This window comes from Lepidochelys kempii, chromosome 13, assembly GCF_965140285.1.
Source record: "Lepidochelys kempii isolate rLepKem1 chromosome 13, rLepKem1.hap1, whole genome shotgun sequence".
In the NCBI taxonomy this organism is placed as follows: domain Eukaryota; kingdom Metazoa; phylum Chordata; order Testudines; family Cheloniidae; genus Lepidochelys; species Lepidochelys kempii.
Genome location: NC_136392.1, coordinates 570561 through 590817, shown reverse-complemented (window position 1 = coordinate 590817; position 20257 = coordinate 570561). Strand labels below are relative to the sequence as shown.

The 20257-nt window shown below is 48.8% G+C and overlaps 1 protein-coding gene across 3 annotated transcripts in view; it reads right to left on the bottom strand.

Annotated features, from left to right (window-relative positions):
- CDH22 (cadherin 22) overlaps nt 1–20257 on the bottom strand; it is a 187805-nt gene that overhangs the window by 19423 nt on the left and 148125 nt on the right. For all 3 annotated transcript variants that reach the window (XM_073308961.2, XM_073308962.2, XM_073308963.2), the window contains 3 exons: nt 16398–16534; nt 1905–2026; nt 1250–1367 (listed from right to left, as the gene is read on the bottom strand). In XM_073308961.2, the coding sequence (XP_073165062.1) occupies nt 1250–1367; nt 1905–2026; nt 16398–16534 (377 nt within the window). The remainder of the gene's footprint in view (nt 1–1249; nt 1368–1904; nt 2027–16397; nt 16535–20257) is intronic.

The following is a 20257-nucleotide window of genomic DNA, read 5'->3' as shown; positions in this document are numbered from 1 at the left end:
TTTGGATGGTTATCGAGCAGAACCTGTCATCAGCATGGACGCATGTCCCCTGGAATGGTGGTTGAAGCATGAAGGGACATATGAATCTTTAATGCATCTGGCACATAAATACCTTGCAATGCCGGCTACAAAAGGGCCATGCAAATACCTGTTCTTACTTTCAGGTGACATTGTAAACAAGAACCAGGCAGCATTATCTCCTGCAAATGTAAACAAATTTGTTTGTCTGAGCAATTGGCTGAACAAGAAATAGGACTGAGTGGACTTGCAGGCTCTAAAATTCTACATTGTTTTATTTTTGAATGCAGGTTTTTTTTTTTTTTTTTACATAATTCTACATTTGTAAGGTCAACTTTCATGATAAAAAGCTTGCACTGCAGTACATGTATTACGTGAACTGAAAAATACTATTTCCTTTGTTTTTTTACAGTGCAAATACTTGTAATAAAAAATAAATACAAAGTGAGCACTGTACACTTTGTATTCTGTGTTGTAACTGAAATCAATATATTTGAAAATGTAGAAAACATCCAAAAATATTTAAATAAATGGTATTCTATTATTGTTTTACAATGTGATTAATCACTATTAATTTTTTTAATCGCTTGACATCCCTAGTTTTTTCACATCCCTGAGTGACATAAGTTATACCGACAAAAGTGTTAGTGTGGATACAGCCTAGACCCGGTGTGTGAGTGAAGCCCCCAGCCTCCCAGTGCATCTTTTCCAGGGGCATGGCCTACTATTCTGCTCAGCGTGTCTCTGCTCTAGGTGGGGACTGCTTCACTGCTTGTGTGGGAAATCACACATACATAATGGGAAGGTTGTGCCCCTCTGCAGGACAGAAAGGAAAACAGGCCCCCCCAACGTCAGAGCCACAGAGCACCTAACAGGAGCTGAGACTCTGCTAGCTAGGAAGGAGCGAGGTGAAGCCTGCAGCAGCCAGACACAGAGGCTCGTGAAAGCTCCGGCTATTTGCCAGCCAAGAATTCTGGGACAGGCTCCTAAGAAGGGCCTGTGTGGCTCAGGCAGCTGCTCGAGAAGGGCTGGATCCGTATCTGTCGGAGATGAACGGTCTGGGGGGTGGAACAGTCCGGGGGGCCTGCTGCATCACATAGCACTTCCCATGGTGACCAGCCTTTCCTGCTCCCCGTTCTTGGCACAGGCCCCAGGCCATGCAGCTGCCAACTGGAGAGGAAGGGAGAATAGGGCAGAAGGGAATTGACGAGGGGGAAGGAGGATGACTCACCCTGGATATCCAGCAGAGAAAAGTGGTGGTTGTTGGTGGCTTCTGGGGCCAGCGTGAAGTAGAAGCGATGGCCACTCTGAGGCTCGTCACGGTCCACGACACTTATTGTCTGAATTAGCTACAAGAAGAAACCAGAGGTCAGAGCTGCTTCCCTGGGGCGGATGTAGAGGTCTCAGCCTGGGGGCTCCTCGCAGCACTGGGAATGGGCAGCGTCTCCCCCAAGAGAGATGGAAAACCTTTGCCAGTGCCATCAGATTCAGCTACTTCCACAACGCCTCCTCCACGCACCTGCAGCTGGGCAGGAAGGGAATGGCATTGCTCCCCCCGGGCACACAGCACCCTTCTCTTCCTGAAGGGTCAGCTCTCCTGGAAGGAGAGGCAGTTGCAGCTCCACACGCAGTGGCTACCAGAGTAGTTCTGAGAAGAAAGTTGCCCCCCCCAGTCATACTCCAGCAGTGTGAACAGTCAGAGAACAGTGCCGACTCCTTAACCCTGAGGCAGGCCTCACCATGGGCCTCACAGCAGGAGGAAGATTGTAGAACCCTTCCCAGATACACAGACACCCAGTCAGGATGTGCCACCCCCAGTGCAGACATTTCACACACAAATACTGCGCGTGGCACAATGCTGACGGGGAGCCGGGCGTTCTGATTACCTGGCCGGGCTTGGCATCTTCACATACCGCAGCCTCGTACGGCGTCGCCAGCTCGGGTGGGTTGTCATTCACGTCCAGGATTCGGATACGCAGAGATGCTCTAGACACCTGAGAATGATTGTCTGAAACAGAACAAACACAGGACGACATCGGTGAGCGTCCTCAGCCAGCAGCATCTCATCCCATCTCTTTGTTGTCTGTCAGCAGCCCCTGTGGTCAGTGCAGGTGCATCCCCAGATGTGGAGAGACACGCCCTAAGTATTTATTCCATTTCTAACACAACCATCAACACACCTTCCAGCTGCCTGGCACACAGATTAGCTCAAGTGTGATGCAAACATTTCCCCCACAACTCAGCAGCCTCTGTACAGTGTCCCTCAGCAGCACCTGCCGCATTTCCACGTGTGAAACTCGGCTGCTGGGGGCTGCAGCACTGCAGCCAACAAGGTCCTCTCTCAGCAAGCACTAGCTTTTATGGTACACGTGAATTCCAGTGGCAAGAACCTGCCACTGATCCCATGGTGAAGATCTCCCCCGGCCAGCTTCCACCAGCTTCACTCTGGAGACTGACAGATATGGGCAGAGGGGATCTGTGAGGCTAGACCATCAGGGGCTGAAGGCATCACCTCAGTGAAACGTCAATAAAGCTGAAATGAAAGTACAGTTGGAACGGGAGAGAGAGAGTTACTAATCAATACAAAAACAAACGCCGTTCTACGTGTCACATTCAGTCCCTTCCCTTCCTGCGGCTCCCCACTCCCTGGCCCGTGCCTGGACATTCTCTAGAATGCCAGGTCCTTGGCCCCAGGGCTCCTGTGTTCATTGCCGGTGAAGCATCCAGTTCACTTTGAGCTCTACAGGAAGGATGGGTTTGTAGATAATCGCTGGCCCCTGGAATCTTCCCTGGGTGTGACCTGGCAGCCAGTGCAGAGCATGGGGCACAGGTAATGTGTCTGCAGGAGTGTGCCCTGCTCAAAAGGATGGGGGAGGGGGGTGGAAGAGGGGAAAGTGCACTTCCAGATGGTGTCCAGGGACTAAACCTAGCTCTCAGAGATAACCTCTGTCTCAGATCATGACCTCCATGACAGTTACGTCCCACTGGAACCAGAAAGCTGTTAATTGTTAAGGCGAGGCTTGTGAGTGCAGAAGGTATGTCCTTTATGGGAGCCAGACTTGGACTATGGAACTCGCTGCCACAAGAGATAAAAGTCTCACCAGGTCCGGAACTAAATGCAAAACTAAGCTTTGAGAGTCGGTTTTCCTGCAATAAGCTCTTCCCATAGATACACACACACACACATTATTAAAATCAATGCTGGTCAATCTAAACTAGTCAAGCTGTGCTCCCAACAGACTGGCAAGTGGGAGACAGAGAGAGGTTGCCAACATTAATTCTATTTTTAAATCTTTGGGAGGCCCCAGATGCAATGATGATGGGAGCTATGTACGTCCTGGATAGAGAGATTCTAAGGCAGCCCAAGGGCCAGCACGCTGCTGTCATCTAGCACTGGGATTTGAGGCACTGATGGCTGGGGCAAAGTCTGAGAGAAGAGAATGGAAACTCCTGGCAGAGGCATTTCTCCCCACTACATTCTGTGAATCCTGGATCAGGCTGGGCAGAGCCTGGGGTGGCGAACCCCTTTGGCAATAGCTGAGCAGATGAACTCACTCACAGATTTCACCAGTTCTTCAGGCAGTTCTCCCCCTGCCAAAAAGCATCACACCTCTGCCTTATCTGGCTGGTATTTAAGCCAACTGGCTTTCATCCAGGGCCCTCTTTCAGGCTGGCGGTGGGGAAGGAGAGGGGGTGGAGAATTGGAGGAAACAGCATTGCCCAGCTCTAGGGAAAGGGACCCCCAGTGTGCAGCGGACACCGCAGCCCATAGCGGCTCACAGCTGTTCCAAGTGGTTGCAAATAAATGCTGAACCAGAGGGGCAGAAAAGGCCTTTCTACTCCCCACTCACTCAGCACTGGGGTCTCCAGGGCATGCCAGGTTGTGTGTGTGTGTGGGGGGGGGGCGGGGGGGAGCAGCAGTGCTCAATCTCTCTCTCCCAGAGGCATCACTCTTCCTCTCAAGGAAAGAAGGGAAGTGTTATGTAAAAATTCTTCCAGAGCAACTAAACATTGGGGCAATTCCCATCTTACAAAGAGAAACCCAGATGCACAAGTGGGAAGATCTGTCAGTTCAGCTTCAGTCGACCCTGGTCAGCGTCAGTCATTGCAAGAGCCGGTGTTCCAGCCCCTGAGGCTGTAATGCCCATGTCAGAACAGGGGTGCGTGGACAGGGAAAAGGGCTCAGCTTTATTTCAGGCTGGCGATAAGTCTCCAGGGGTTCTTTGGTTCTGCCCCCTCAGGGACCTGCCCAGTGTTTGACCCTGGTGTGTTGAATACTGCGCGCAGATGTGGTCGCCCCATCTCAAAAAAGATATATTGGAATTGGAAAGGTTCAGAAAAGGGCAACAAAAATGATTACGGGTATGGAACAGCTTCTGTAAGAGGAGAGATTAATAAGACTGGGACTTTTCACCTTGGAAAAGAGACGACTAAGGGGGGATATGATTGAGGTCTATACAATCATGACTAGCGCAGAGAAAGTAAATAAGGAAGTGTTATTTACTCCTTCTCATAACACAAGAACCAGGGGTCACCAAATGAAATTAACAGGCAGCAGGTTTAAAACAAACAAAAGGAAGTTTTTTTCACACAATACACAGTCAGTCTGTGGAACTGTTTGCCAGAGGATGTTATGAAGGTCAAGACCATGACAGGGTTCAGAAAAGAACTAGAGTTCATGGAGGACAGGTCCATCAATGGCTATCAGCAAGGATGTGCAGGGATGGTGTCCCTAGCCTCTGTCTGCCGGAGGCTGGGAATGGGCGACAGGGGATGGGTTACTTGATGATTACTAGTTCTGTTCATTCCCTCTGAAGCACCTAGCATCATCCACTATCAGAAGACAGGACACTCGGCTAGATGGACCTTTGGTCTGACCCAGTATGGCCGTTCTTAGGTTGCTGCTCTGAGCCCCTCCCCAGCCAGGGTTGGCTGAGCTTGTGCAGCCATGCAGCACTCCTCGAATGCCACGTTGAACTCTTTCCAGCTGTGCCGCTGTGCCTCCGGAGCACAAGTGCCAACCCCAGGGCACTGCTAGGAAGCAGGGCACAGACTCCAAAACTGGCTGTGAGTTCTGCACATAGATTTCCCCAACCAATTATCAAGCGTACACTGCTCAGGGACTGTAACAGCCTAAACATGGAGTCACAGGCAGGCCCCTGGGGTTCTCCAGTCTTATCCCTTAGGCAGCATACTTTTGTGATAGCTGGTTGCTTGCACCATGCATCACAGCAATATGCAGGTTGCTTTTAGCCCCAAAGGGCCAGTCACTTACCCCAGGTCAACTGCACACCACAAGCTCATAGCCAATCCTCTAATAAACTAGACACAGATTTATTATATAGCAAAAGGAAATAGGAGTTATTTCCAAGGGTAAAGCAGGTCAACACACACACACAAATGAGTTACAACCTCATGTTTCCAAAGATAATAGAAGCTTCTATAATTAGCAGGCTCTAGATGTCCTTTAGGGCTAACCCAGGCTGAGCACTGGGGATCTCTTGCTAATGCCTTAGAAACCTTGTCTGCAGAGTCCAAGAAGCAATGAGATCCAGTTCCTCCCTGTCAGGGGTTTTTATTCCCTTCCCCCCTCTGTTCTGAGCTGCAAACTCAGCTGATGGGAGGAATTCACATGCAAGACTCGTCTTCATGAGATGGGGGGCAGGGTGAGAGTAAACAGCAAACTCTCGAGTCCTCTCTAACGTTCCACTTCAGTCCATCTGGTGTTGCTGGGCCTTCCCTTTTGGACATGACATCTGTTGGAGACCAGCATTTCACACTGGTTCATGTCCCCTCCTGCCTGGAGAGTTACAGTTACAACGGCTCACAATGCAAATGCTCCAGTGAGATTAACGCAGGCAGCAACGCCCCAGCGTTCAATACAGTCTAAACACTGAACTCATTCTTATACTTCCAACCCCTATTTTAACATTACTAGCACCCAGGTGAGCTGGACTGACTCCACCCATGTATTTGTCAGGGTTCAGTTGAAACATGGGGACCTTGGCATGAGCTGGCACCTGGTCTGCCAGCATCATAAGCCGATCTCATCTGGGTGTCCACCTGCTTCTGCTGAGACTATATAAATATTCTAATAGAACTGCGTTATCCATGGGTTTGTAAGCCTGAGCCAACCCTCTCAGGGCAGTGGCAGAACTGGCTTGGCTCCCTGGGAGCCCAAACAGCAGCTCTGTGTCTTGCTGCACCACGCAGCTCCTGCACTTACCTCTGCCTGATAAGCTGCGTGAGCTTTATGCACATGGGATGTGCTAGTTTGTAGGTAGCTTGGAGCTCTGATTTGCTCCTGCTTGTTTCTGTCTCATGGCACGCACCTTAAAGGTACATTAATCCCTCTTTATCATATTATAAACCACTCCGGAGGGCCTAATGCCTTCCAAAGCGCCTCACATGCTTCCAGAAATGAAAAACCCTAATTCTCTGGCTCCTTTGTTCCCCCAGAAGTTATAACTCTGGAGAGGCCCAGCAAGGGAGGGAGCACTACTTGTTATAGCAGGAGCCTGCTGCCTGTTTGTTGATAAAGTTAAGTCTGGTCTGTGAGTCAGACGGAGTTGTACCCGGGGGAGAGAAGTATGAGCACAGCTCCATAATTAGCCGAGAACCCAAACCCCCTCCCCAGAGCCCACCTTCGCCCCCCTCTCTGCTCTCCTGTTATCACTTCCGCTCACCCAGACCTGCTGCTTTGGTGATTAGATGGGTGTTCTGGGGGAAAGGAGGCAGAAGTCGTGACTAAAAGCCTGGAACAACATGTTATTTTTAAGAGCATGTTAGTGCAGCAAAATAAACTGCAACTGCTTTTAGGAAGAAAGGAAGCTAAAGGCAGCAGGGCAGGGAGGAAGCTGGGAGGTGGAAAATCTGAGGGGGTGGTAAAGAGGTGTGTCCGGTTCCAGCTGAAGGGGTAAATGAGCGAGCGGGGTTTGATTCCAGCAAGTGATATGGTAAGAGCGTTTTATCTCCTTCCCCAGCAGCCTGGCTCCTCTTGCAGAAAGATGGATAACCTTTCCCTGCAGTTTGATTCTAAAGTGAGCTGGCATTGCCCTGAAGGTGATATACAGAGAAGGAGATGAGAAAAGGCAGAAAGAAAGGATGAGAGGAGGAGGAAGAGAAAGACTCAGATCTCTCCTCGTCTCCCTCCTAACCTTACCCTGACTCCCATCACCCATTCAGAGCGCAAACAATTAGTGGGCAATAGAGCATTCATTATCATGACTATTCTTAATGACTCTTATGTATTTCTACAGGGTTAGCGATACCATGTGCTTGGCACTGCACAGACATGTTTAAGAAAAAGACAGCTGTGTGCCCCAAGGAGCCAGATCCTAACCCAGGATATTTAAATCTTTCCAAACCAGTCAGAAGACAGCCTGTTTCCTACCGTGCCATCCTTATGGAACTAGCTTGCGGCCCTTTAGCTGAGGTTGCAATCAGCGTATGCTGATATTTAGAGTCAGAGAGAACAGCACAAACCCCTCCTATCCTCACAGCATCAAAGTCAAGGAGTCTGAAGAAATATACTGTATGTGGATAGTGGAGATATCCATGTACTAAGATACATTTATTGAGCACCTGTGACGGTCTCACCTGCGCTTTGCTGGCCGACTCGTCTCCCCCAGAGCTATCAATAACATTCCACGCCTGTGAGCAGCTTCCAAGACATGCCATTAAAAAATAAAATCACCTGCCACACAAAGGTCTCCTCCCCGCCCGCACCACACCCCACCTCCCGAAAAAATCACCCTAAATCACTGATGCTTGAGGCCCATATTTATTCCAGGGTCTGATACCTCAAGAAACACTGGGGCTAGAAATGAGAGCATCATCTTTGGAGACCCTTCCATAGGACACATGGTATTTTTCTTTTCTTTTTGGCCCTGCTGCATCGCTACGTGCTGGACCTTTGAATAGAACATTGTTGTGTATTTTTTAAAAAGCTGTTTAAGGGGTTACTAAAATGTATTCTTTACAAAACTCTCTTCTCCCTCTGAGGCACTGGGTTTTACAGGGGGAAGAATACAAAAAGCTGCCTCAAAAGATTTTTTAAAAACTCTTCTGAGATGTGTTTTCTGTAACTTATGGGGTATAAGTAGAATCAACAATAGTCTGGGGTAGGCGGGATCAAGATGCATTGCAGTGCATGTGTAATGAACTGCAAGATTTACTCCTCCTAAGTACCCCAAACCTCACATGCCAGTGCCCAAAAGAGCTTTGTAGCACCCCTGACTCCCATATAGTGTCTCTATACGTGTGAAATGACACACACACAGAGACATGTGCAGACATGCCTACGAATGCATAGCCACGTGCTAATGTGTATACAGCTGCATGCATGCACAGACCCATGGGCAGAAAAAAACACATTTTCATAATATTAGCCAGACTGTCAACCTGAGCAAGAGACGGCAGAGAAGTATGACATCATCAGACAGAGCCTGCCAGGACTGAGGGGGCGGAACATGCCAAGGAAGAGTGTGATCAGTTTAAAGAGAGCATCATCTTTCACTGCAACTCTACTCTGTATTCCAGCTCAGCTGACTGACATGCAAATTAGTTTAATTATTTCTTCTTCTCAAATAAATTATATTTTGCAGTGGCTGCAATATGTTGTGTCAGGCAAAATTACATTCAATATTTTTAAACTAATTGATGTCAGCCTTGAGAAAACCTGACTGACAAGCAGCAAGGAAACTAGGCTGCTACCTAACCAGTTTCCGAAATTAAAATTAAACATGCCAGTTTTCTGCATTTCCTCCAGGATTCTGAATGCCATTAATCTGAAAAGACTGAGGAAGGAGACTGAAAAACACACAGAGCAAGAGCGAGATGATGGAAACACAGCAGTGCAGTGAAGGGGCTGTGGACCTGTGATTGGCAGTTGCCTTCGCCAACCTGAGCAGAAGTATTTGCAGATCCATTTGAGCCCATCACAGTTCCAGCAGAAGTGCTCTGCAACAATATTTGCCTTCAGCAGAAGTGCACTGAAAGGAAAAACTAATCTCTAATTTCTTCCCTGCCCCAGATAAATCTTTAGAAGCCCAGGATAGGCAGGATATTACTTTGCTCTGTGCACTTTTAACATGGGTTGCAGTCTTCCATGGCCCCATTGAGATCCAATGCTCCTGCAATGGAAAAGTCCTGGCTGGAACATACATTAAACAGGGACTGTCTGTCACACTGACTGAGGCACATGGAACCCAGTTCTAAGGCGTGGGCCCAATTCCTCCAGCACAACGGTGCTGAATTCTGAGGCACATTCTGACATTTCTTCTCAGCTTCAAATAAATTCCAAAATAAAGAGTTTTTTCAATGATGAAAATAACCCAATCAGAGCAGTTTTCCTGGTGTTATTTATTTAGATACTAAATTCTAATTATTCCATGCTGTCCCTGGTTTTCAGTGTGCAGCAGATTCTTATACTGACGGTGAGTAACTCTGCAGGCTGTTGTTGACGGAAGCTGGAAGTTTTGGTAACAGAGGCTTTTGGCAGTGATGAGAAGATGCATCTCCTCTTTTCTTATCTGCTGGCAGGAGAGGAAGTGATATGAGGTTTTTTGTTGATGTGGCTTCAACTCTTAGTTCTACAGCCCAGAGATCCTGGACAGCAACGAGCTGCCCCACAGGACCCACCACACCCAGCAGCAGTGGATAAACATGCTAGTTGGACTTTTCTAATTAAAATGATCCCCATTAACAAAATTTTTTACACCAAAACTGCCACGATTAGGCTTCAGATTCAACCCGCCAATGAACTGAATTATTTAATATTCGCACTGCTAAGGGAACTTGAGGAACCGCTCTGCTTGGCACTGGTCAGACCTCAGCTGGAGTACTGCGTCCAGTTTTGGTCACCGCTGTTTTCAAAGGCTGTAGACAAACTGGAAAGGATCCAGAGGCGAGCGACAAAGATGATCAATGGGAAGGAATGCCAGTCACAGGAGCAAAGGCTGAAGGACCTGGGTATGTTTAGTTTGGAAAAGAGGAGAGCAAGGGCGGGGGGGGGGGGGGGACAGGATAGTGGTCTTCAACAGACAGAAGACCAACAAATTCTGAAGTGTGTTTCCGAGGGAATGCCACTACATGACCAATGGTCACTTGGTTGCCAAAGAGCTTCAGTGGCGTGAGAGGACATGGACTCAGTGTACAGCCAGGCCACCTTAAGGATCGAGCTAGAGCTTCATGCAGGCAGCGCCAAGTCTGCAAGGAGGCTACGTCCCTGTGGGATTTGCCATTATCCAGATGATGAATGGTGTTTTAGAATCCTTTGCAAAGTCTGTACATGTCACTATCGCATGCCCCATACGAGGAATTCTGTGTACCAGAAGGTTCACAGCTTTGGTGGAATTCTGGGGAACGTGCAAGAGCTGTTGGGGAGGCTTGGGGCAGACAGCATTAGTTTCAGGGCAGAGGCAACTGGTTGCAGGGTCCCGACCACCAAAGGGGTGTCAGTACCTGGAGATGTGCTGAGAGGCCCAGAGCTTGGAACAGTGTCTAAACTCTGCCTTGCCCCAGCAAAGTAGGAGCTTGTGGGATTTAGCAGTCGGATCCCTCTGAGCAGTCTAGTGAGTGTCCAATGGGGGAAGCTCAGCTCGATCTGTGATAACTTCCACCTGAAGACTTAGGCATTGGTTGTTACAGTCAGGTCATGCTCTGAACGTTTCTCTGCAACCGTTTGTCCTTGTTCTTTTACAGGAAGTTCCGCTCCTGCGGCATATCTCTGGAGACGCAGATTCTGCAGCCAAATCTGTCACCCCTGAATCTCAGGAAACACTGGGCCTATCATCATGCTGAGTAGACTGGATGATCGAATATGTCTTTTCTGCAACAATGCTGAAATGGTGACATCACTATCATTTCCATAGCAACTGATTTTGAAATAAACCCAGGATTATTGTGTCACCGCAGAAGCCAGATACACAAGGGAGCAACTCTTGTTCCACCCATATCTCAGTGGATTAGAAAGAGCAAAATGACATACAGTAGAATATTGGGCTTGAATATTTGGCCTGCCAGTGTGTGCACAAGAGGGGTGCTAGAACAAGTGAGTGCATACCCATTTTTCACAAGTGCAGACATGAGTGCAACTGCCTGACCGTGCAGGCAAATGGCTGCTTGCACATTCACATTTGCAGGTACAAGCAAATGCATCTGTACTAAACATGGGCACCTAAAATCAGAACCTGGAGCTGAAAACACGGCTCCTGAGTGAGTGGAAGCAGCATGTAAGACCAAGTAATGTATAAACGGCTCTTACCTCCCCTGAGTCCTGCCCTAGCTCAGCGGCATGAGAGTAATTAAATTGCATCCAAACACAATGCTCTGATTAAAGCCAGTCTCCAGCAGAAAGATTTATCATCTCAATTACCAGCAGTGGACACAGCAGTCAAGTCCTCCTCATTTTACATGAGCAAAGAGGAAAGCAGGAAGAGAATCACAAATATTAGCCTAAGGAAGGTAAACAGCTTGTGTGTGAAATGAAGATTTATCTCAGCAAACACTCAGCCAGATTTGCTGAACAATCCCCAGGTTTGCTGGTTGGCTGCGCAGTTACCAGGGCCCAAATATTCTGCCCGTTGCCAATTGGCACAGACAGGCCACCCTGGAACAGGGGCTTTTTGCTTGTTTCTGGAAGAGGGAATCTGACCCTGTTGTCTTCACCTCAAATAGCCCATATTAACAGCCACACTTGGAGAGTTATGGGTGTGGCCTTAGGCCCTGTCCCTGCTATTCCTCTGATGTGAATGTACCGTTGGTGAAGAACTGTAACTGAGGTGTGGCCCCAGCCACACAGAGTGCTCAGGGAATCCCACAGGTGAACATGTATGGTGGTTCATTTATAGTGCCTCAAAGTCCCAGTCAGGATCAGGACCCCATATCAATGCATGGAGAGTTCCTGCCTCAAGTTACTCGCACTCTAAACAGACAAGCCAGACAAGGGGTCAGGGTTAGGGAGCTGGCCGGGGGGGGGGGGGGGGGGAGAAGAGGGCCTAGCATGACTAGTGACTAGCATGGGGAGCTATGGACCTGACTCAGGGCAGGAGGAGGAGCTGTATGGATTTGTCTCCTCTTTTTGGAAGTCTTGTGATGTGTTTAGTACAAGGCAATTGCCTGTGAAAAATGGGGAAATACTCTGCCACCTGTTTGTACTGAGCCCCAGCACTGGGCAGCCATGGCCCCCTCCCCTCAGCGCCAAGCCCCAGCGCCGGGCGGCCACGGCCCCCTCCCCGCAGCGCCAAGCCCCAGCACTGCTCTGGGTTCAGCCTGACATCTGTTATAAGGCCGCATGCTGAAATCCCTTCTGTCACTTTGAAGGCCTTACCTTTACAACTGCCCTTTCCACCAGAGAATTCAGACATAAATTGTACTTTAAATTCAATATCGGCCATTAATATTTCATGATTACAAACCGTTAAGGGTAATGTCACTGGCAGGAACGTCTGGACAGTTAAAATGGATGAGTCAGAACTTACTGACGGGGAGAAGTCAGAATACTAAAGAATCTCCCCAGCTTTTGAAGTAATCCAGTCTGACAGGCCTCCCTGCTGGAGGGGAACTGCAGCATTTACTGACTTGTTCTGAAATCCTAGCTGCTGTGTATAAATATTTTCCTTCTGATTCTTGTCACCTCATGTTTGCTGTAAAAGCTGAGTTGTTCTGCACCACCAGCATCCCCTGTGCTGGCCACCGCTACCACAGCTTCATTTCCATGCCCTCAGGAGGCGCGTGCCCCTGCTTTGGTAACAATCTGTACAAGCTGAATGCATTAAAGGTGTCTAGACACACAGGGGTGCAGGGCCGGGAAGACCAGCCTGGGCCTAGCCAGTGCTCACCACAAGGCCACAGCGGTGCAGCTTTCCCAGGAACATACAGCTCACAACAGCCAGTGGAAATAAAACCTCACTGTAACTAGAGCCAAACCCCTAGGTTCAGATGTCCCAGGACCATGAGGCTGTTCCAATCTGGGTCCAGTCTTTGTAGCTCTGGACCCCTCTCATTGCAATGGCTGAAGCAGAGGTGGGGGTGGAAACAACCCAAGTGATACATGTTCCAGGCTGCACACTGAGTCCCCCTGTGTCCAGGCATCTCAGCACCGGAGCCAGAAAGGCAGGGCAAGGACAGGATTAGCGCTAAGTGAAGTCCTGGCCCTGCGTCAGACCCATCAATGCGTCACCATGCGGCTTGGCGAGCGTGTGCATATCTTCCTGGACAAAAAACAACCCACAAAGACATCCCCAAGCTGTCCCCTAAGCAAGACCTAGGCAAACTCCCCTGCACAGAGGCAGATCTAGGTAGGTGCCCTTACCTGTACACACTGAGTGCAGAGAGGAAAAATCCTTTACCAAGACCTCTCTCTCATTTCAAAGGCACCCAGCGGATTGGACTGGAGCCTGGTGCTAACTGTGATGCTGGAAAGTGGGGCATGACTGGGTCTGTGCCTGGCCTGGCGATGCTGGTGCCTGTTACCATTCTGAGACATTAGACAAGTGAGCGGAAAGGTTTGAAGACTGTGTTCGTGTTCTCTGTATTCCCCACTGTTCTGCTTCTTCTTGAAGCCTCTATCGTTCTCGATGTTTGTGTGGAAGGGAACAAGAATGTGGAGGGAACCCAAGCCCTCTCACTGGAGTCAAAAGGGTCAGATCCATTGTCTTACAGGGAACAACCTGCTTAGCTCCACACAATGAGACAAGGGCCTGAACATGCATTACAGAGAGTGGCAGGGCGCTGAGGATAATCTTGCCACCTTCCTACCCAGCAGCAGAACACCTGTCGTTTATCAAAGCTCTTTTTGCTATTATTTATATTCTTTTCATTCCCCATGAGGAGTTTGTTCAAAGCCTTTACAAGCCAGGACCAAGAGTTTGTTCTTTTCTGTCTTTAACTGAAGTAAAAAAGATGAACAGAACTTCTGCTGGGAAATTATTTTGCCTGAGTCCGGGCTTTGGCTGCTCAGCAATGCGCCAGGCAGTCGTTCCATGTCACTGTGTTTTGGCAGAAGTGCCATTATGAGAAAAATCCTCACAGAGAAACGAACATGAAACCTGCACGTCTGCGAATGCGTTTCCTCCTCGCTCTCCCCAGCCGGATGAGAGAGGGCTCCTCAGCAACTGCAAATGAAGGCTGGAAGGGCATCACTGCCCTACAGAAAGGAAAGGCTATCACATGAGGATTTGTTAGTCTCTAAGGTGCCACAAGGACTCCTCGTTCTTTTTGCTGATACAGACTAACACGGCTACCACTCTGAAACCTGTCACATGAGGACTGTATGTCAAGGTTCCAAAAGAAGCTTATTGAAAGAGAGGACAATGGAGTATGGCGAACAGGCAGGCTCCATCTCCTGTCACAGGCCCTTCCTGTTAGCCTCCCAGGTCACCGCTACCGTCTGGCCATCAGCTCAGAATTCCCAGGCAGACGGAGTTCTCAGGCACAAGCTCCCTTTTCCACAGTAGCCTTTAGGGAATGCAGTAGCTCCCTATCTCACAGCTACTTGGTTCTGCAAACCTCTGCCCTTTAGGTGTCTCTGTTTCTTTTCCTTCTTCCGCTCAATCTTTCAATCCCCGCCCTGCATCTGGCTCTCACAATTCATCTGTATTCACACATAAGGCAGGTGCTCCCTTTCTACCTGCCGTAGTGCTGAATATTTATTTCACCAAAAAACCGCCTTTCACTTAGAAGAACAGCATGTGCTGGCCCTCTTGGGGAGAAGCAGGAGAGGAACGTCAAGGGGAACATTCAGAAATCCACTCTGTCAGCTATTGGCTCTTCCCTATTTTGTCTGCAGCCCTCCCAGCCCCGGTGAGGGAGCTCAAAGATTCACCAGAAGCAGAAGCTAACGTGACTGCTTGGGCTTTTGTTTTCTCGTTGTCTTCTTGAAGTTTAGAAGAGCAGTTTTATAACATCATTTTCATCCTTCTGGGAAACTGCACAGAATGGAAAGGGCAGAACCAGGCAAACAGTAGGAAAGGGAATTAGCAGAGTGCAGGAAACATGGGCAGAAACAAGTGAAAAACCATTAGTAACAACCCCCCACAGGCCCCTTTAGAAAGATAAAAGCAAATTTAGTGGTGTCTTCAAACTTCCAAGTCCTTGAAGTTTGTCCATCATCCACCCATCCGTCTACCCACGTACTCAGATGTCCCACATTATTTGGCACTTCCCAAGTACTTACAAAACAGAAATTACAACGAGAACTTCTCTTGCTTCCTTCCCAGCCCACAGGAGAGAGAGCCCGATCAGTTAATGGGTTTCTTTATACATGTGAGTAAGGGATACGGTGGTCTGTGTGTGCAGAAATTATTGAGGGAAAAACAGTCACGTAGCTGAGTTTTGCATTTAGTGAAGCTTTTCTGCTGCTCTGGAGCTGGAGGCAAGCGTTCTCCCTGTGAGCAAGGCCAGCCCAGCCTCGGGAAGGGCAATTCTCTGAGCTCATTGAAGCTGCCTTAGCCTCCTTGCTGCTTACTCCCTGTGTTTAATGAAGTCTTTGGAATCACCAAGGCTCTCACCCAGTGGCATTAGGCAGAGAAATAACCTTGATGAAGCACAGACAGCACGGCTGCTGCATCACCACAGCTGAGAGCAGGTGCCGACGACAGCACAGAGAGCTGGGCCGAGACAGCCTGCACAACTGTCTGGAGAAAAGGAAGAAGAGCGCAAGTGATGGGCCTTTCTGTCCATCTGTTGTATTTCATCTGTCAATCTGTCCCTCACTGTCATGGCCCTTTCTAGACACAATGCCCCAAATCTATTTGTTTTTATAAAATCACTGTTTGATGTAACACAGGACAAGCTGCTTCTGCTACTGGCCCAACGCCGGTGCAAGGCGTGTGTGTGTGAATGGGAAGTAGGAGGCGTCCTTCAGAAAATACTCGCAGTGCAGGTGCCGGGGCCGGAGGGAATTTTAAGTTACTGCAGAGTCCCCACAATATAATTTCCTGCCCCGTGGGGGACTGCGAGCACTGCACATGTCTGAGGAGAGAGGCAGAGGCGCCAGGACCCAGGCAGCAAATCCAGAAACAGGTTGGCATCAGAACTGAGGAGGAAACACGCTATCTAAACATGGGCTCTTGGGAGCCCCAGAGGTGTCTCATCAGGGGTGAAAGCAGCAAATGAGCAGCGTAGGGATGGCTGGTGGAGCTGCTGGGTAGATAACATGGGTTTTGATTAGTGTTCATCAAAGGTACCATCCGACCACAGCTCCCCTTCTCAACACATGAGACAGGAGGAGTATTTTTAGATTGTCTGGGGAGATGTTAGATTCCCCTTCCTGCATCTTCTCTTACATCACCACTATTTAATGCCTGCTTCCTTGAGGCTGGTCACTTCTGCGCCAGTGAGTGAGACCCACCCCTCTCCAGAACCCTCCTCCTCACCTGCTTCCATTGCCAGGACCGTGATGTTGTGCCACCCTGCCGTCTCCCGATCCAGGACTTTGCCTGTCACAACGGCGCCTGTGTTTGCATCAATGTCAAAGATCCTCTCCAGGTCAGTGTTGCGATCGATGGCGTATCTGAGCACAAAGCAGGAGAGAGCCATGAGTGACTGGGGAGGGGCTAGCAAGGCCTGTACTGACTCCCAGACAGGTTGGGTTAGGCCCTATTACAATCACTTCCAATGTGACACTAACCTGTTCTCTGTCTGGCCCCTATCTCCAGGGACATAGGTGGCCCCATCACTATCTGACTGGAGGCCTTAGAGTTAAGGTCTATAGAGGGTATACTGGGGAAGCTTGTACCAAGAGTGCAAACTCCTTCCTTGGGAGAAGCAGGGACTATGGACAAGGGGAAACGTCTGTTCTGATTGTAATGCATCAGCTCAGCACATTCATAGAATCATAGAAATGCAGGACTGGGAAGGACCTCAATAGGTCACCAAGTCCAGTCCCCTGGCTATGGAGAAAGGACTAAATATTACCTAGACCACCCCTGACGAGTCTGTCTAACCTGCTCTTAAACACCTCCAGTGACGGAGATTCCACAACCTCCCTGGGCAATTTGTTCCAGCACTTAACCACCCTGACAGTTAGGAAGTTTTTCCTAATGTCCAACCTAAACAGCCCCTGCTGCAATATAAACCCATTGCTTCTTGTCCTGCCCTCAGTGGATAAGGAGAACAATTTATCACCCTCCTGTTTATAACAATCTTCGAGGTACTTGAAGACTGTTATCATGACCCCCCTCAGTCGTCTCTTCTCCAGACTAAACAAACCCAATTTTTTCAATCTTCCCTCATAGGTCATGTTTTCTAGACCTTTAATCATTTTTGTTGCTCTCCTCTGGACTTTCTCCAATTTGCCCACATCTTTCCTGAAGTCTGGTGCCCAGAACTGGACACAATACTCCAGCTGAGGCTTTATCAGTGCTGAGTAGAACAGAAGAATTACTTCTCGTGTCTCGCTTACAACACTCCTGCTAATACAGCTCAGAATGATGTTCACTTTTTTTGCAACAGTGTTACAAATTTTTATATTTGTAATTCATATTTAGTTTGTGATCCACTATAACCCCCAGATCCTTTTCTGCAGTACTACTTCCTAGGTAGTCCTTTCCCATTCTATATTTGTGCAATTGATTGTTCCTTCCCAAATGGAGTACTTTGCTTTTGTCCTTATTGAATTTCATCCTATTTATTTCAGACCATTTCTCCAGGTTGTCAAGATCATTTTGAATTCTAATCCTGCCCTCCAACGTGCTCGTGACCCCTCCCAGCTTGGTGTCACCCACAAACTTTATAAGTGTACTCTCTATGCCATTAGTCAAATCACTAATAAAGATACTGACTAGAACCGGACCCAGGACAGATCCGTGTGGGATACCACTCGATATGCCCTTCCAGTTTGATTGTGAACCATTGATAACTACCCTCTGAGTATGTTTTTCCAACCAGTTGTGCACCCACCTTATAGTAGCTCCATCTAGGCCAGGGGTCTCAAGCAGCCAGTGGAGTTATTTCCTGTGGCCTGCCATAGGCGCCGACTCCACCGGCAGCCAAGCTCCCCTTACCCCCTGCCCCCCCTCCACCTACCTCCCAGCGCTTCCTGCCACCAAACAGCTGTTTGGCTGCGCGTAGGACTTTCCAGGAGGAAGGGGGGAGGAGCGGGGATGCAGCGTGCTTGGGGGGGGAGGGAGTTGGGGCAGGGACTTTGGGAAAGGGTTTGGAATGGGGATGGGGAAGGGGTGGGAAGAGGCAGGGCAGGGGCGGGGCCTCATCGACTAGACGAGCAGTCTGAGGTATGAAGTTCAGCATGTATGATTCTTTGCTGTGAGTAGCTGGGAAGAATGTTTGTTAAAAGTGGCAAAGTATTTTGTATGAATATTTACTTTAAAAAGTTCCTGCCATTACAGCTATGTTGATAGATTGTTAGTGTAGATCATCATCAGTGTTACTGACCACATAAGGAATAGTTACAAGTGTTTATATTTTATTAAAACCCCTCTTCACATTACAGTTTTTAAAAAGTTAATATGTTGACTTTTAATATCATACTATATTACTCTTCATATTTTTCATTTTTGACTACACTTTTGTATCGTTGTATGAAAAGGTTTCAGTGATGCGGCCTTCGGGCCAATGTACTAGTCCTCATGTGGCCCTCGTGGTGATTTGAGTTTGAGATCCCTGATCTAGGCTGTATTTCCCTAGTTGGTTTCTGAAAAGGCCGTGAGACACTAACAAAAGCCTTACTAAAATCAAGATATATGACATCTACTGCTGCCCTCCTCCCCCATCCACAAGGCTTGTTACCCTATCAAAGAAAGATATTAGGTTAGTTTGACATGATTTGTTCTTGACAAATCCATGTGGACTGTTACTTATCACCTTATTTTCTTCTAGGTGCTTTCAAACATTGATTATTATCTTTCTTGGTACTGAAGTTAAGCTGTCTGGTCTATAATCCCCTGGCTTGTCCTTATTCCCTTTTTTATAGCTAGGTACTATAACTGCCCTTTTCCAGTCCTCTGGTATCTCTCCCCTCCTCCACGAGTTCGCAAAGATAATCGCTAATGGCTCAGAGATCTATTCAGATTCAAGGCAATAAAGGAGCCATGAGTAACTCCCAGACCAGCACAATGGCACAGGAATGGGGCATCCCCCGGTTAGCAGTTCTCACCACTCGGGAACCTCTCTTTGGCTGCACCCGTCTACGTCAGGGTTACTGGATGTCCGGAGCATGGTGCAGTAGCAGAGCTGTGTGGGGATGGGAGCCAAGGACAGCAACAGTGTAAATATAAGTGCAGTCATAAAAATTAAAGGTGGCAAGGTCCAATTTGATCCCAGACCATGCATCCCTGAGGTCTACAAGCAAAGACCACAACCACCATGAATGGTGCTAATGCAAACACCTAAGCAGACAGACAAACAGCAGATTGTCCTTTGACATTCCCTGTATTTTCCTACTTTGTGCTATCTAGTTTTAAATAACTCAAATGAAAACTCCTCTGGTTTCCTGCAGGTGTCTATCCCACCATTTCACAGGCTGCTGGCTGTCAGGAAGGGTTTTTACTTTTCCATCTAACTTTCCCTTTTATTTCCGTCTTCTTCTGTTTCTGAGAGTCCCATCCCCTGACAGCGCCCCAATCGATCTTGCTCTGGTTCTGTAGGTAGGTGGATCGACCCCTGTGTTTCAACTGCACAGCCAGCTCCTGAACAAAGCCTTCCAGCACCCTGAGCGCTCAGTTGTCCCTGTGAATCTTTTACAGGGACCTTCACAGAGCACAAGCTAGGGGAGCAGTAGGATGGGGTAGGGTTGGGATCCCGCCTCTTCCAAATTCCTCCCTTTCCCTGCAAGCGGCCAAAGGGGCTGGGGAAGGAAGAGGCTGCTGAGGCAATAGCACTGTCCGATCAGAGGCAGGACCTGCTGAGCAGCTCCGTGTAAGCGAGAGGAAAGAGCAGCCGAGCAGCGCGGCTGCATCCGGGACCCGGCGGGGCGGGCGCCAGGGCCATGAAGCAGCCCAGTGCCATGTGCCTGATGGTTACAAAAAGCAAGAGAGACGGTATCACAGACACAGCTGCTCCAAAGGCCAAAAGGGACCCACAAACCGTCTCCTCACCAAGCAAGCCCCAGAGAGCCACTCCCCAAAACTCTCCCAGTTGGGAGCTTCCCGCACAGGCCACTTCCACAGGGCAGGAGCCAGCACAGAGCCATGGTCAAACCACACAGTGTAGAGGACAGCACCCACAAGCAGGGCTCCCCTGCCAGGCAGAGTCCCGCTGCAACTATTCAGCGTGTTGG